General features: G+C 35.2%; 1 protein-coding gene and 1 pseudogene across 1 annotated transcript; one reads left to right on the top strand and one right to left on the bottom strand.

Annotated features, from left to right (window-relative positions):
- The first annotated feature begins 6555 nt into the window (after nt 1-6555).
- Nucleotides 6556-13339, top strand: hacd4 (3-hydroxyacyl-CoA dehydratase 4). Its single transcript, XM_059507267.1, has 7 exons — nt 6556-6640; nt 8605-8711; nt 8976-9103; nt 9434-9543; nt 9732-9838; nt 12521-12646; nt 13014-13339. Exons 1-7 carry the CDS (start codon nt 6636-6638, stop codon nt 13094-13096), a joined length of 666 nt encoding a protein of 221 aa, XP_059363250.1. The 5' UTR covers nt 6556-6635; the 3' UTR covers nt 13097-13339.
- Nucleotide 13340: 1 nt separating this feature from the next.
- LOC132102587 (uncharacterized) lies at nt 13341-14754 on the bottom strand (annotated as a pseudogene).
- Nucleotides 14755-17244: the final 2490 nt, after the last annotated feature.

The following is a 17244-nucleotide window of genomic DNA, read 5'->3' as shown; positions in this document are numbered from 1 at the left end:
CTCTGTGTCTCTGCACATCACTCAAACTGCATACGCTCTTCTGACAAGGATTCCGTCAGTGTTCTAACTCCACAGCCTCAGGACTTACAGAGGCCCCATGTTACTGAGGACACTCAACGTATTCGACCTCATCAGTGGCAATTTATCCAGAATGGTGCACCTCTGTGTTGCACACAAACAGCTCTTAATCAAGTCCAGTTTTTATGTAGTCTGCTGATTTTTGTTAATTGTGTTTAGCTGCAACTGAGACAGTTCACCTTCCTGGATCAAGTGAAAGTGAAAGTGAAAGTGAAAGTGAAGTGACATTCAGCCAAGTATGGTGACCCATACTCAGAATTTGTGCTCTGCATTTAACCCATCCGAAATGCACACACACAGAGCAGTGAACACACACACACACACACTGTGAGCACACACCCGGAGCAGTGGGCAGCCATTTATGCTGCGGCGCCCGGGGAGCAGTTGGGGGTTCGATGCCTTGCTCAAGGGCACCTAAGTCGTGGTATTGAAGGTGGAGAGAGAACTGTACATGCACTCCCCCCACCCACAATTCCTGCCAGCCCGGGACTCGAACTCACAACCTTTCGATTGGGAGTCCGACTCTCTAACCATTAGGCCACGACTTCCCTCATTGATTTGTTACCTCATACCAATAATAAAGAAATGGCCCTGACTATCTCTCTGAGCCTTCCCCTTATTATTTGTGTGATATTGCAGCCAGACCCTGGAGAATGTTTCTTCTCTGTAAGTGCCAAATAAAAAGATAAAGTACAATTTGTTCCACAAACAATAGGAGATCGGATGTGAGTACTCTAAAAACATAAACTTAGAGGTAAAACGAATTGATTTGCATTTAAATGTGTTGAGGATGTGGAAATGTCCTGTATGACTAATTTTCATATGTTTTGCGAAGTACAGTACAGTGTCTGTTGTAACATGTCTATAACACTGTAGATTTTTTTGTGCACTTTAGAAATTCCTTCTAAGCATTTTAGGTCTAGCTACGTTTCTCATTCTATTATATTTATTATAATTAAAAAACAATTTTGATCAACTGTTTTTGTTATATTTTGGTAAAAGTAGGTGAACTGACTTCATGTTTTAGCTTCTCTTTTATCACACAGATACAGTTTAGGAATGCTTGTGAAAACAGCCTGATGGTTTATATCCCTGTCTTGTGAATCCCCCGTCTTCTGTTAAAAACATTCACTTATTCACTGTGCGTTACACTATGTGAAAAATAAAACCATGCAGAGATCACAAGGTTAAGTACTTCACATTACATTGTAAATCATATGACTCTTTTTTAGAAAATGGTCTGAGATGCAAATCAGACAATGCAAATATATTGTTAACCTTCAAACTAACTGAAAGACAAAATAAAATCAGTTTGACAGATACGGTACAATGCTGCTGCATATGCAGAAACAGGATTTGTTTACAATAAATAAAAAGGTGACATTTCTTCACCGACAGAATGATTTAAACATACTTTATTTGACACATTCCTGGATAGACCTATTGACAATGACATTGTTACATTACATTGTTAACCATATTTTGTACATCACACGTGCTAACAAATGCTATTTTGAGCTATTTAGTTTTTTCTGCAGTTCCATTTACTGAAAAGGGGTGTGCTTAAAATGAGGAATTAGATAGCATAAAACCACAGTCAGCAGAAACAAACTGATATACAATTTTTTATTCTGCATTTCACTTAATTTATGCAGCATTAGTAAATAAATAGATGTATGATTTAAACTTACTTTAAAGTATGATTTACATATTGATAAGGCATTGATAAGGAAACAGTATCATGTTATTTGGGATTATTTACATAGTGGTGTTTGTAATAATGTAATGGTGAAGCCAGCCAAACAAACATTTTTATTTCATTATTATTTATTCCACTACGTATTGCACATGAATTATAAAAAGGTTAACAGTAAATGAATCTGATATAAATTACATGTTCTATTTTATGAATAATATCCAACAATACATCTATTAGGATACATTCATACAAATGTATGCACTTTGACTTTTCATAGTGCAACCAGTAGGAGAAAAATCTGCATTCTCATAACTGCCAGTAGAGGGCGTATAATAACAGGCTGCATACAACACAAGCTCATTTCATGCTTTTAAGTACCTTAATCGTGAATAAAATAATCATTCATGCGTAAAATGAACATCTGCTGTAACATAATAACATACTTTTGATGTATATGCTTTTTATGTTTGTGTGTGTGTATTTTTTTTATATATGAAGAAACACAACTACTCTCAAATGAACTGAAAGCTGGAAAAAATATCTGAAAAAAAAAGATCTATATATATATTTATAGTTATTTATTATAAAGATCTATCTATCTATCTATCTATCTATCTATCTATCTATCTATCTATCTATCTAATTATACAGTATATACAGTTTCCTAGTCACGCAGTTAACATTGTGCCATTTACAGAAAAAAATTGAGTCTCTCCTGACAGTTTTTGGGGTTCCAGACCCTCCTGTCTCTATCCAGAGCTCCACAGTGCTGATTCATGATTGGTCTCCTGGATCAGGTCTAAGTTCGTCATACAATAAAATGTTCATTGTTCTTTGCAGTCATAATCATGCAGTTTTTTAGTGGATTTTCTTATTGCTCCACGGTTTTCCTTAATGTCATTTCCTTGACCGAAATCCCATTTGTTAATTGTTGCTGGTTCACCATTAGACCACATCCACTGCGAGTTTTGAATATCTCTCTGAAGCCCACAAAAGAAATAATAATTTGTGATTTCTGAGTTTTGACAGAAGATTTCTATTTCATGTCTGGTGATAGTGGACAGGTCATCATAGTGTTTTCTTTCCAATCCTTTTTTTCATTGACAAAAATGTGGGTTCTATAGCTGGAGTTAAGTCCAAAGAGACTCAAAAAAAAGAGTGTTGTGATTAGTTTCCACATCCATAGCTGATCTCCCAATGCAGCCTACCTGCACACTCAGCTGAAGATCACCTTTAGTCTATTAAACGTGTCACCACACCTCTCAATATACAACAGTAGGGCTCAGACCAATGAAAGTATTCGGATAAATAAATTGCAAATATTAAACAAATTTTAAAGGGATAGGCTAGTTCATCCAAAAATGAAAATTAGCCAAAGATTAACTTTCCCTCAAGCTATCGTGTAGATGACTTTGTAGATGATGCCATCTTAGGTTCTAGACTTTCTTCTTTCAGACAAATCCAGTCTGAGTTATATAAAAAAATGTCCTGGCTCTTCCAAGCTTAATAATGCAATGAGGAGCTTTTATTTTTTTAAGGGAATCTGTTAGATCATCCATTTGAAATCCCAATAGGAAAAGTATGCTTTTTGTCACATCCTTCATCTTGTAACTCTAAAATCAGATCTCACTCTCAAAAGGAGCTTGTTACAACTCCATATGTGGGATCTTATTGGAAGAAGTTGGTTGATTGTAAAAATTATTGACTCTGCCTTTGAAATACATAAATAATAAGGATAGATAAAATTCATTCAAATTGTCACACAGAATTTAATACTCAGCTGAAGAGTGTGTATGAAAAAGTTTAAATCAGAGATAGATACAAGCTGTTCTTTTTGTGGTGTCCCCTCTGGGATTGTCCTCACACACAGCTATTTTGGATTGAATTTTTCTAATGTTATTAATCAGAGTGACTTTATTATTATTTCAGCTTTACACAGCATTCCTTCAGGACCATGGTGCTTTAAGACAAACACCGCATTTAAGACTACAATTATTTTTTATATAAATAATTGAATTACATTAATAAGATTAAAATGTGTTAAATAAGAGCTAAAAAGAAAGGAATAAAAAAAGTAAGAACTAAAATAAGAATTAAACATTTATACACATTTATATAAAAACTATACATTTGTTTGCATTTGCATTGAGCCTCAAAAGGACAGCACAGCCCAAAATGAAAATCATACTTTACTCACCCTCATGTTATTTCAAAACTGTGGACTGTACTGTATCATTGTAAAAATAAAAAATAAAAAAATAGGATATGGCATTCAAGTTATTTTTCTTTGGCTAAATTATCCCTTTTCAGTTGTCCACATTAAAGTATTGGACTAAATATATTTGAGAGGCAAATAAGATGTGCAAATAAACTGTTCCAATCTTGACCCGAGAAACAAACCAAATTCACAGGACTCTCTATTTTATAATCTTTCTTCAGCTTTCTTCTTCTCCATTCATCTACACTTGAAAATCACTCTCCTACTGGTTCGATTTCTTTCTAAACTGTAAACATCATATTTTCAATTCAGCGTATTAAAGACATTTTTTCTCTCTCTTGTGACAGGCTAAATATTAAGCATTCAGTCTGATATAGGACAAATATCTTTATTTATTGAAGATGAATTATAATTACAATATTTATTAATTTCCAAACTTTCTCTTGTTTTATGCGTAACTCCTTGATGTTGATTCATGGCAGGGCACAGCAGCTCTCCTTCTTCAGACCAGGACTAAAAAATGGAAAAGTCATTAAAGTAGTTCCAGTGTAAAGTGCTGTTAAAGTGACAAGACTCAAAAAGAGAAATATATGTCACTGTAAGCTTCATTTAAATATAAGCAAGTGTAAGCTCAGCAGAAATCCCCTGAAGATGTGAATGGTGCTCCACATTTATTTGAGGAAAACACTGACTTTTCACCACACCTCTCAGATGATTTATGTCATAAACTCAAACCTATAAATCAGGATGGCACTGAGCTGTCAAAACAGTTTGGCTCAAGTATTGCATAACCAAATATTTCTAAGACATCTTAGTCTAAAAAAATCCAAGGTAGGTGTCATAAGAAGACTAATTCAGGGGAAAAAATCTACTTAAAAATTTTAATTCTTTAATTTACTCTCCTTCATCTCCTTTTAACCTCAGGCCTTATTACTCTCTTGATTCCAAATGTCCTTACAATTTAAGTCAATTAGAAAAAAAAATCTTAAATTTTAGACTTGGAATAAAGTGCATTAGGTTTATTGATTTATGAAACTGATGAAGTTTTTATGTTATTATTATTATATTTTATTTAAGTTTAACAGTTCAGTGTAAACATTCTTCTAAATTTTCACTTTTTGATTAACAGATGAAAGAAGGCTTGAGGAGTTTGGATCGATATGAGGGAGAGTAAACAATATATATATATTTTTTAATTGACCAGTCTACTGTGGTTGTCTTTTTCTGTACTTCAGTGCCTTAGCAGGCATGTTGATAATTTTCCCTATGTAGAGTTGCTTTGTTTACCCATTTGCGTGAGCCCTACGAATTTCCACTCTGAAGTAGCCTATTATAGATGAATTACACTAAATTTGACAGGCAAATCAGACAAAATCAGATTGGACTCAAGGTTGTGTCTGAGATACAAATCCCTTCAAATATGGAAAAACAGTGACAGCTGGTCAAATATCTCCCACTTTCTTTATTTTTCTTTAGGATTTTTCCCCCTTTTTTCCTAATTTCTAGTCACTTTGGATAAAAGTGTATGACTTAATTGATATGTGAAAGGAAATTATTTGTTTACAAGTTTAATTAACACACTACACTTGAGGGTGGTTCTAGGGTGAGTATCCATGACTTAGCCCAGAGACATCCATTTATGTGTCAAAATACATGGGATATGTATTTTATATATATATATATATATATATATATATATATATATATATATATATATATATATATATATATATATAAATAACATTTTCATTAAGTGTATTTTAAAAAAAGGCCAAGCATAAGCCTAATTAAATGTGCAGGGTTCTATTTACTTTTTTATTTATTTTCTAGCACTCTACATTAATTTACACTGCACTTCGCATAATGTTATTTATTGATGTTTTAAATATAAAAACGGCTATATAGGCCTAGAAATAAAAATGCTAGAAAGAAATCCCATGATATTTTAAACGTTAAATTAAAATTAACAGTAAAACCACTGACTCATTCAGGAACGAACTGTTTTATGAATGGATCAGTGAATCACGGAATCACTCGATTCGTTAAATTCGTTAAATGCGCGTGTCCTAGGAAGACAAGACAGCATATAACAACATATGTTGCTTCACAGTGACAGTGCTCAGTAACAAATAACCTAATTTCAACAAAAAAAAAAAAATCGGTATTACAGCGACCAAGTTAGCTATACACTAATTACACTACGAGCAACAATAACAATACATGCAGACACTGTTGGATGTGCAGAGAGAAAATCTGTGTTACTAATAGAAATTATTTTAATGCGCATAACTCAGTGATGATTCGTAGAAAGCATCGGTGCTTCAGCGCCCTTAACCCACCTCTAGCGCCGCCCCATTGAAATTAATTCGAGCTATTTTAACAGAAAAAACAACAACACTAAAACTGAAATGAAGAATATCATTAAAAGTGTCATTCTATTGCAAGTAAACTAAAACTATTGCAAAAGTCAACTGGCCTAAAGTATGAGCCAAACATAAAAACCACAAGGTTTCAGGGTGTGCTGTTGTGGATCTGCCCTCTTGACGTCAGAGTAGGAGCTCTGTGAGCAGAACTTCCTCACACATTTGATTGTACTCTTGATGTCTTATTTTGTCTCATCACTACGGACGTTTGGGAGGAATGAGGTAAATATCAGCATCGTTCAATCGGCGTATATTGTTGACATCATTCAGCATTCATTCATGGCGATGTTTAGCGCGCAGCCTCACCCAAAACAGTCTGTCCTATCGCCAGATATAAAAAGGCACATGGGGCTTTCATTTTAGCTGTGTTTCATGTAACTTAGTCGCTGTCTTTCACCCCGATGCACCATTACTACAATGTAAAAAATCAACAAGGAAAACTAAATGAATGTACCAAAGTAAAACGTTCTAAAAGCTTATATAGTGTGTGTTGTTGCCCCAAAACAGCACAGTAGAATGGGGCGCGTTCTAAAAGGTCCTCCCTAAAACCGGAACACTGAGGAATTGTTAGAAACTATGCTCTCTATGTGCAGGTGATGAAAGCACGCGTCTGTTGAAGGATTCTCTGTTATGCTGTCCGAAGCATATCGTAACAGATTGAAACTATGGTTTTCAATACTTTTCCTTATTGTTTTTAAAGTGAAAAGTAGGATTTTTTAAAAATGGGGGATAAGTGAGTGGAAGAGGTATGTTATGTGACGACATCTTTTTGAGGCTTTAAAGGTGCTGTATGTAGGATTGACACCAAGTGCTTGAAGTATTGCAGTCCAAATTCAAAATATTGGAGAGAATTTTTTCTTCTCCCGGACCCTCCTCCTCAGACTTGACGCACTTGCCAGATTGAAGACACCAACAAGAATGATCGTACTTGATGATAAATGATATGAAATATGATGTTTTTTTCCTTCAACTGGCAACCCTGGGTGCTGAAATACAATTGGGTAAACTGGCAGTGGGCGGGTTTCACCGACATTACGGCCCTGAATGCACATTTTCAAAGGAGAATAACTGACTGTAGCATTGTTTTTCAGATAAACAAGTATGTTAACTTTGCATGTTTCTTAAATATTTGCAAACATATTATGGTATTTTTATGCTTTAGTAGAGTCAAAATCTTACATACAGCCAGGGGCCTTATTCACAGGCAGTCCTAATGCCCCCCCCCCCCCCCCGAAAATATATATTCCAGACTTTTCAAGGGCCGTCTCTTCCTTTGGGGCCCTGGTAATCAGTACTGGTTTAACCCCAGTCCGACGCCCCTGCATACAGCACCTTTAACCTCCCACTTTCAAGGAAGTCAAAACAAATACATGGGCTGTTAAAGCTTCTGTTTACGTAGAAATACATATAAATGTTTCAACATTGTTGTCAAGTAGGGTTTTACTAGCCAAAATAGTCAGATTACATTACATGGATGATCGCTTTCCAAGATTTCGGGCTCACATTGACAAGTCATTTTTATTATGGATTATTTAGAAATAGCCTAATAAATAAATGTAGACCCTATTTTGTTTAAAATGCCTTAAAGGTTGTTTAAAGGATTAGGTCACTTACACAATAAGAATTTTCTGATAGTATACTCACCCCCATGCCATCTCAAATTTTCTTGTCTTTCTGTCTGCAGTCACAAAGAAATTAAGGTTTTTGAGGAAAACATTCCAGAGTTTTTCTCCATATAATGGACTTCAATGGTGGCCAACAGGTTGAGGTACTAAATTGCAGTTTCAGAGCGGCTTCAAGGGTTGGGATCGTGTAGAGCCATTTGAAGCTGCAGTGAAACTGCAATTTGGACCTTCAACCCATCGTTCCCCATTGAAGCCTACTATGGAGAAAAATCCTGGAATGTTCTCCTCAAAAACCTTAATTTCTTTGTGACTGAAAAAAGAAAGACATGAACATCTTGGATGACATGGGAGTGAGAAAATTATCAGGAAATTTATTCTGGAAGTGAATTAATCTTTTAACTAACTGCGCTTGGATCTAAAAAATATCGCGAAAATGAACCTCAACAAATTGCGCACTAAAATTCGTCATCATGTTGTTGGATAATTTGGAAGAGGGCTATATTAATGACTTCTTTTCATATGCTGCATAAGTCTATTACTTGAAAATGTAATCTTTTGCAGGTTTAGCCTCAGTCTCACATACCTCTTTTCGTACAACTTGCTTCAGTTCTATGGACACACATGGATTTTCACGAACATGACAGCCAGATTTCTCTCTTTTGGGGAAGGTGAGCAACTGTTATGAAGTGTCTGCTCATGTAAATAATCTGGGATGTTAGTTTATTTATATCTCTACCAATTGTACTCAAGATGTTCTTTGAGAAATACTCAAGTGGCTGTTTAGAGTTGTGTAATAACCAAAGCAGAACACTCTTATGAAAGAGCTCATGACTTCTTCCACACATATCAGAGCTTAAAGTATTACTTTGCATTTTTAATGGATATAATCAAGTGAAACAAAGCTCTACTGATAACTTGTGTTTTGTTCTTAGATGCCCAGGCGGGCACCTTCTATTTTGTGGGCGTAATGATGGGCGCTTGTCAGCTTCTGTCTTTGTTAGAACTGTTTCATATTGCAGATGGTTTGGAGGAGTGCAGGCTTTTCCCTCGCTTCATGCAGGTAAGATATAAAGACCATATTTACAGAAATAAATGTACAAAGCTTGAATTTGCACAACTGCATCTAAGAAGTGGAAAGAAAGCTCATTAAACTTTTTATTATCTCTCACTTTTTTCTTTCAATATCTAGTTTCCGTTTTTTTTTTTTTATGAAATGTTTCCCCAATTCTGGCTGTAAATCATAATTTTGTCAGAAGGAAGTGCATAGGATGTAGTGCACAAGGAAGTACATAAAAAATGCATCCATTTTATAGCTTTAGGTTTAAAGAGTTTTTAATCTACTTGATTTCTGTTCACCTTTATTATTCTTAATGCAGTTTTCCATTTACAGGTAATGGAGAGAAATGTCCTTCTGTTTCTCATCATCAGTCTGGAAGAGTTTCAGAGCAAACCAGTCGTGTGTGTCCAGTTTTATCTGTGGAATATACTGGGCCTTCTAAGGTTTGAGTCTTTTGTGTTTGCATGCAGGCTTCTGTGAGTAATTCTGAAGGTCATATTTATTATCTTTACACTACTGTAATAACATTTATAAACACTTCACTGTTGCACCAATATAGGACTTTCAGTAGTGCTTTGAAGACCTAATATACTACTGTAGGTTTTTCAACAGAGCTTTCTTTTTTCTACAGGTATCCACATGAGTTATTTTGCCTCATAGGCACACCATATTTTAAAATGCTATGGGTGCATCAAACGCTCTCGATCCCAGTGTACTTGCTATCTGCTGTCACAGAAGGTACAATGTCATTATAATTAAAGTAATATTATTTTGGATAACATTCTCAGTTTGTGAAATACTTAAATGGGCATCACGTAATCTTTCCTAATGCTGGATGGGAAGTGGTCAAAGCAAAATTAATTCTTAGGGAATGTTATTAGGGGACATGCATGTGTTTTCAACTGCTTGGTAAACGCTATACATTATATATATATTTATATACACTCACCTAAAGGATTATTAGGAACACCTGTTCAATTTCTCATTAATACAATTATCTAATCAACCAATCACATGGCAGTTGCTTCAATGCATTTAGGGGTGTGGTCCTGGTCAAGACAATCTCCTGAACTCCAAACTGAATGTCAGAATGGGAAAGAAAGGTGATTTAAGCAATTTTGAGCGTGGCATGGTTGTTGGTGCCAGACGGGCCGGTCTGAGTATTTCACAAACTTTAGGCCCCTTAGTGCCAATTGGGCATCGTTTAAATGCCACGACCTACCTGAGCATTGTTTCTGACCATGTCCATCCCTTTATGACAAGCATGTACCCATCCTCTGATGGCTACTTCCAGCAGGATAATGCACCATGTCACAAAGCTTGAATCATTTCAAATTGGTTTCTTGAACACGACAATGAATTCACTTTACTAAAATGGCCCCCACAGTCACCAGATCTCAACCCAATAGAGCATCTTTGAGATGTGGTGGAACGGGAGCTTCGTGCCCTAGATGTACATCCCACAAGATGCTATCCTATCTATATGGGCCAACATTTCTAAAGAATGCTTTCAGCACCTTGTTGAATCAATGCCACGTTGAATTAAGGCACAATTAATTAAGAATTAATTAATTTATTCAAACTAACAAAGTATTTTTTACATTGAACAATGATGGAGCTATTCTTTACCCATCTTCTATGGTGTTTTCTTAGCAGCATACTGTATAAAACAAAAACAGCTCCTTATAAAAGAAAAATGAAAATGTTATATTATTGTAGTAGTTATGAACAAATACAAAGATGTAACTTTTTATATGGAACTCTATAACTCTTTATATTGAGTGTGTTTTTACTCAATTGGTTCTCTATAGGGCTTATGTCTTTTGGAACAAAGCAGGAATTACAGTCTGTCTGAAATGGGCTCGTGAAGGAATATTGTAACGGGGCTCAATTACATTTAGCATGTTCTTAAAACCTACGTTTTCCACTACAGAGTAAGGCGCTCGCTCACTCAGTACGCGCTGAAGGCTCGTTGAAAAATGGCTAATGCGTTTAACAGACCAGAAATAGAAGATCCTCCAATAACCAACAGGTCTGGTGTTTGGGTGCACTTTGGATTCCCTGTAAGCTATAATGGTGATGATAGAATGAATGGTAAATAGTAAGGTCTCATATCCGCGGCTATAACGTAAATGTAGCCTACCAATTGCCGTGGTGATGTCTTTTGCCCTGTTTGAATCCGTTGGAAATGTCTGTCTAAATGCTGCGGGATAGTTTGTTTCCTGTATGTTTCTCCTTTTTTTCATCTTTTCCCAGATACTGACACACTAAGGTGATGTCGGCGTAAATGAGTTGAAATGTTTCAAGTATTCCCGCTGGTGTTTTTTTTTTTTTTTTTTTTTGTATTCCCGCTGGTGTACCCTAGATGCGACATATCGTTGTTTTATTTATCCACCACTCTCTTGCCATCACCATTATAGCTTACAGGAAATCCAAAGTGCACCCAAACACCAGACCTGTTGGTTATTGGAGGATCTTCTATTTCTGGTCTGTTAAACGCATTGGCCATTTTGCAACGCACCTTCAGCGTGTATTACTGAGTGAGCGAGCGCCTGACTGAGTAGCCTAACATAAACATATAAGTTGGTGTTTTTTTCTCTTTCGGGGGTGTCAGGGGCATTGCCTGTTACGTCGTTTGGGTTATTGGGCTACCTTGTTGAACGCATATCATTATATTTTCAAAAAAAAATTTATTTTCCAAATATAATTAATTAGTCCAACGAACCTTTCGGTCCATAATGCGTACCGCGTACCGAACCGAAAGCCTCGTTCCGAACAGTTCAATACGAATACGCGTATCGTTACACCCCTAATATATATAATTTTTTTTTATTATTAAACCTTTCTCAACACTGACAAAATGTTTAAGGTTTAATTTCTCTTTTCCCCACCTTTAAACAAATAGAGTATACTTCTGAAAGTAATTATTATATAAACAAAATTCATCTATTATATATTGAGAAACTATGTGCTAAGACTTATTAATTTATGTTTAGGGGAAGTTGATTTTTTTTCACTTTTTTGATATTCTTGCTCGGCGCAACAGAGTTTGCAGACTTTTACATTGTTCTTTACAATCTGACATGGTAAAATTAAAACTGTTGCTCCAAACATGACCCCACAGCCTTTTCTGGGCCTGCACAAATTGTCTTAAGAACATCGTTAAAAATTGAAAACTGATCTGAGCCAACCGAAAGGAGTTAGCACACTTGTCTTATGGAGAGTATAGTGATGTTGAATTTAATGGTTAGTCGGGAAATATGTTGAGAAAGAGTAATCATGCTGCAGCACACCCAACTGTGACACAGTCACAGCTCATTTCATTCATTACAGAACAGTGAGCCTTGGTAGGGTAAACTATTTTGGTCAGCTTTCAGTCACTAACCACATTATCTTTTCATTCTCTTTCTTTTATTCTAGGAATAAGCATTTTCCATATGTTGCCATACTTGTCTGAGTCTGAAGGAATGGATTCAGTGCGGCTTAAAGTACCTGCATCAATATACATGTATTCCCTTATGGGTTGGTTACTCCTTCATGTATTAGGTAAAGTAATGTGATTTGCCTTAAAAACCTTACAAACATCTGAATTTCAGTGTATTTGAAACAAAATATCAGACTTAGCAAACCTTTTTGCTATATCACGATTTTTCCAGTTGCTTTTAACAAACTGTAGTCACATGCACTTTAGTTCCTCTAATCTTTAACCAGAAAATGTCAGAATACTAAAATGATCTAATATGGTGGTATTTTGTTATGTAATGCAGTGACATTCATACATCCTAGTATGGCCACTGTTTTTTGTGTTTTTTGCACATTTGCTCATTATTTATCAACCGCATGCATAAAGTCATTAAATGTTCATGAAGTCATGAGTGTTTCAGCTGATTGTCTTCATCTCACTGTGTTGAAGGATCCAGTTTAACAGTACTACTCTTGCTGAAGGAAAGGAAGGAGAATCTGGAGAGCTGGAATCAGAAGCTGAAGAAAGACTAAGCAGAGAAATAAATGATCATATAGGTCCTCCCATTCACCAATGCCAAACATTTGAACCTTAGGAGTATTATGTTGGAGCGGAGTGTCTTGTTGAATTCCTCTCTGTGTTGAAACACAATTATGTTTGTTCGTTCAATGGTACAGTTGTAAGTATTTCAACATGTTATCGGTTACAACGCAAATACATTTTAACTGAAAAAATGCATATGCTTTAATAAAAATACAATATCTTCAAAATAAGAACTACTTCTGATTCAAATGTGAATATCTAAGTACTAAATCTTCTGTGATTTTCTTTCTCATTGTGTTCAAGCGCAGGCTACACAACTTCGAACAACATGACATATTTTTGATTAATAATATCCCTGTAAGCATGCAGTTTCATTTATAAAAATGTTTTTTTTTTTTTTCACACAGATTATTACTCAAACCAGCACGCAGCTAAAAATAATTATTGAACACAACCTAGAAGTAATTAATTTTTGTCATTATTATTAATACGTTTCTAAATAAGATACACTCCAAGCAAGCAATTATATGTTGCCAGAACTCTTAGATGCTCACAGATGAATTGATTCCAAAAGAGGATAAATCGGATATAACATAATAATATATACTTATCTTTCACAAATAAGTATTGAAAATTTACTAATTGAAAATATCAGTAACCAGAGTGTTGCTAAAAACAATGTATTACGAATGAAAATATTGTTAGACATAGTACGTGAATGTCTAAAGCTACAGTTCTTTCTATACGGCTATAGTTTTAGGAAAACAGAGTTTGATTTTATCAGGATGTTCAGCTATTAAAAACAAAGCAATGAAAGTTTCTGAAAAGGATACTTTAAGAACATCCTCCTATACTGTCACATCTGCCTTCTGACCTACTAAAATCAAGTCAATCTTTGTATTTCTTCTTGTCGCAGAGAAAGTTGAGTCGTTGGTCACAATCTGTGGGTTTACAAACCCCTTGTGTTCTATTATAAACTCCACAGCGCTGGTTCATGGCAGGGCACTGGATCTCTCCATCTGAAGACCAGACATTATATCCAAGACCTGCTCCATTTACCCAAAACCAGTGACCAGCTAGAAAGCGCAGTCCAGTCCACACTTCATCTGTATCTGCTACTGTGCTGTTAATCCTTGCTTCTTCCATAATATCTTCCGAGGTTATTATGACCAGGTCAGTGTAGTTTTGTCTGCAGTATTCCAAGGCCTCTCCCATCTGCTTTTCTGATGCACCACAATCAGACCTTCATACAATAAAATTGTAGACGGTCAGAGCAGGTTATGTCTTGCAGCTGAAATGTGGATTTAGAGACAGCACCACATTTTTCATGATTATGATGATGATGTTCTCCATCCCCCAAAAGTGTAATTGATGCTTCTCCACCTTCTGACCATGTCCAGTTGTTATTGTCTGCAACTGTCTATATGAAAACCAATCCAAAAATAGTTATCTTCAATTAGAGAATTGGAGGATAAATCCGGTAAATCTTTACTTCTGGTGGTGGAAAGGTCGTCATAGTGCTCTCTGCAGTGCTGCTGTGCCTCTTGCCATGACAAAGTCTCGTTCACGAAAAAGTGATATCTGTAGACACTGACATTCAGCTCAAAGAGGTTTAAAAAAAAAGCAACACAGTGCCTGAAGCCTTCATGTCCATCTAGATGATCTCCACTGCTGCAGAATTCAGAATTAATGTGGGCTTCCCCATTTATTTCAGGATATTACTGGACTTGTTACCACACCTTTTCACAAATTTCTGGCATGAACAGACCAATGAAAACCAGGACCACTTTAACATCGAGAGTGACCTTGACGTGTTAGGCCTTTTCAGTCATTCCAGAAACAAAGAATTTTAGGAAAATGTATTTTCCTAAAATGCCTAATTAAGGCAAATCAGAAGACTCAAAGAAAGAACATAACTAAAAAGACATTTAAAGCAGTTTACAAGTACGTCATTGGAAGAAACAAAAAAGTCATTAAAATATGTGGAAATGATTTAGTTTGGATCAATTAAATTAGCATATCTTGTTTTCCAGTTTACTATTAGAATAACAGTAGACACACAAATCTGAAAACGAGCATTTTCACAAAAAAATACTGGACACAGCAGTTTACAGAGATTTTTATCTTATAGCCCACAGTTAATAAGAAAAATAATAAGGTTTAAAAAATAAAATAATTGTAAGAAAATCAAGGACACTGTACATCATAAAAGGAAGGTGATAAAATACATAATACACAGCTATACAAAACACACACACACACACACCAAACAATCAAATCACTAAAAGCTATTCTAAAGAGTTAAGTTGTAATCTGAGTTTTGAAAAGGGAAATAAAATCAAGCTGGAAAATGTGCTGTGGCAAAGAATTCCATATTTTTTATTATTAATATGGGAACCAAAAGAAAGCAAAGCAAATATAATACCAAGACTTTGCACCTGGGTGGAAGTACTAACCAGGGAGCTATCGATAAGCAGGGTGAAAGATTGAGAAGGGCGTCAGTTTAGTTGTTATCCAACTTTTAAAAAGTAATTAGTCATCCATGTGTTAACATACTGCAAACATTAAGTTTGTTCAGGAGGAGGATCGAAAGCGAAAGGTTTTGTGGATATATACAGTTGTGTATTATCAAGTGTAAAAATGTGTTAATGCAAAACAGTACGTGTAAAAAATGTGACCAAGGGGTAACATACAAATAATAAATAAAAGCAGACCCCAACACTGACCCCTGTGAAACACCTGTAACACGCTCTGATTGAACAAACTGCTTCCTGTCACTTAAATAAGATGAAAACCGAAGAAGTGTATTATCAGCTATTCCAATAAAACCCAACTGTTCCAATAAAACTGAATGACCAATAGTATCGAAGGCAGCACTAATATCTAGAATAAGAATAGACACAAAACTTGAATCTGCTGCAAGGAGAAGATCATTTGTAACTTTAACGAGAGCTTTTTTTGTGCTGATTGGATGTAAAATGATCTCATAGAGATCATTACTTTGCAAATATGCTTCAAGTTGAGTTGCTACTGTTCGTTCAAGTATTTATGAAAAAAAAAAGACAATTAGAAATGGGCCGATAGTTATTGAAATTATTAGGTTGCGACATCCTCATTCCTCTAGTAGTATTGTCCAAACTAAACAATACTGACAACAATGACCTTAAAAGTACTTAGTATTACTCAGTGTTATTTTAGCAACTTCTATAGTTTTTTATGAATATTTTGAATGTTTTTATATTTTCTATATAATTGAGTATTTTCCTATATTTTTAGTAATTCTTTTTTTTTTTCAAATGTCTCTATAGTCTTCATCAATTATATTTTAGTTTTAGTTATTTTAGTGCATTAGGTGGCAACATTTAAAAATATATTTTTAGTTAAAATTTGTTAACGCTTTAGAATAAGGTACACATATTCACTATTAATTAAGACTTTCCCCCAATACATTTTTAATTTGCTGCTAAATAATAGTTAGTAGTCGTTAAGTTTAGGAATGGGATTTAATTAAGGGATCGAAGACATGTTCATGCAGAATAAGGCATTAATATGTGCTTTAGAAGTATTAATAAATGGCCAGGATGTCAGTAATATGCATGTTGATAAGAAGCTAGTTAATAGTGAGAATTGGTCCTTAAAATAAAGTGTTACATTTGATTTCAAGTGACAACATTTTAATGGTTTAGTAAAATAATCCTGATATTACTTCACCAGCTGTTTTGAATACAGAGTGAAAATGGGTATAACACAACTGGAAAGGGAAATGAGGAGAGTATCATCTTTAAAAGCAGATGGAGACAAAACAAACTCAGATTTGCCTGAGAGTTTCATGCAATGAAAACCTTACAAGTCTTCAAACAAATCATGACTTATAATATCAAATGTGTTTCTGTGCTGGCAGCATTTGAAGAATTGTTTTGGAATTTAGTTACGAAACCCTCACATCTTTCCAAACTTGTAAGATGTTTTGATGAAATCCGAGAGCTTTCTGACTCTTCATAGAACCTATGGAGTGTCCACATTCCTCAAACTCGTTTGGGAGATTTGACAGATAGTGTCACCTGTCCTTCCCCTACTTCCCCTGAATGAGAAGACTTCTGGTTAAAGGATACAATAAATTACAAAGTTTAAAATCAGC

The sequence above is a fragment of the Carassius carassius genome, chromosome 2 (assembly GCF_963082965.1).
Source record: "Carassius carassius chromosome 2, fCarCar2.1, whole genome shotgun sequence".
NCBI classification, from domain to species: domain Eukaryota; kingdom Metazoa; phylum Chordata; class Actinopteri; order Cypriniformes; family Cyprinidae; genus Carassius; species Carassius carassius.
The sequence above is the reverse complement of the archived record's forward strand: the minus strand, read 5'-3'. Positions and strand labels throughout refer to the sequence as shown.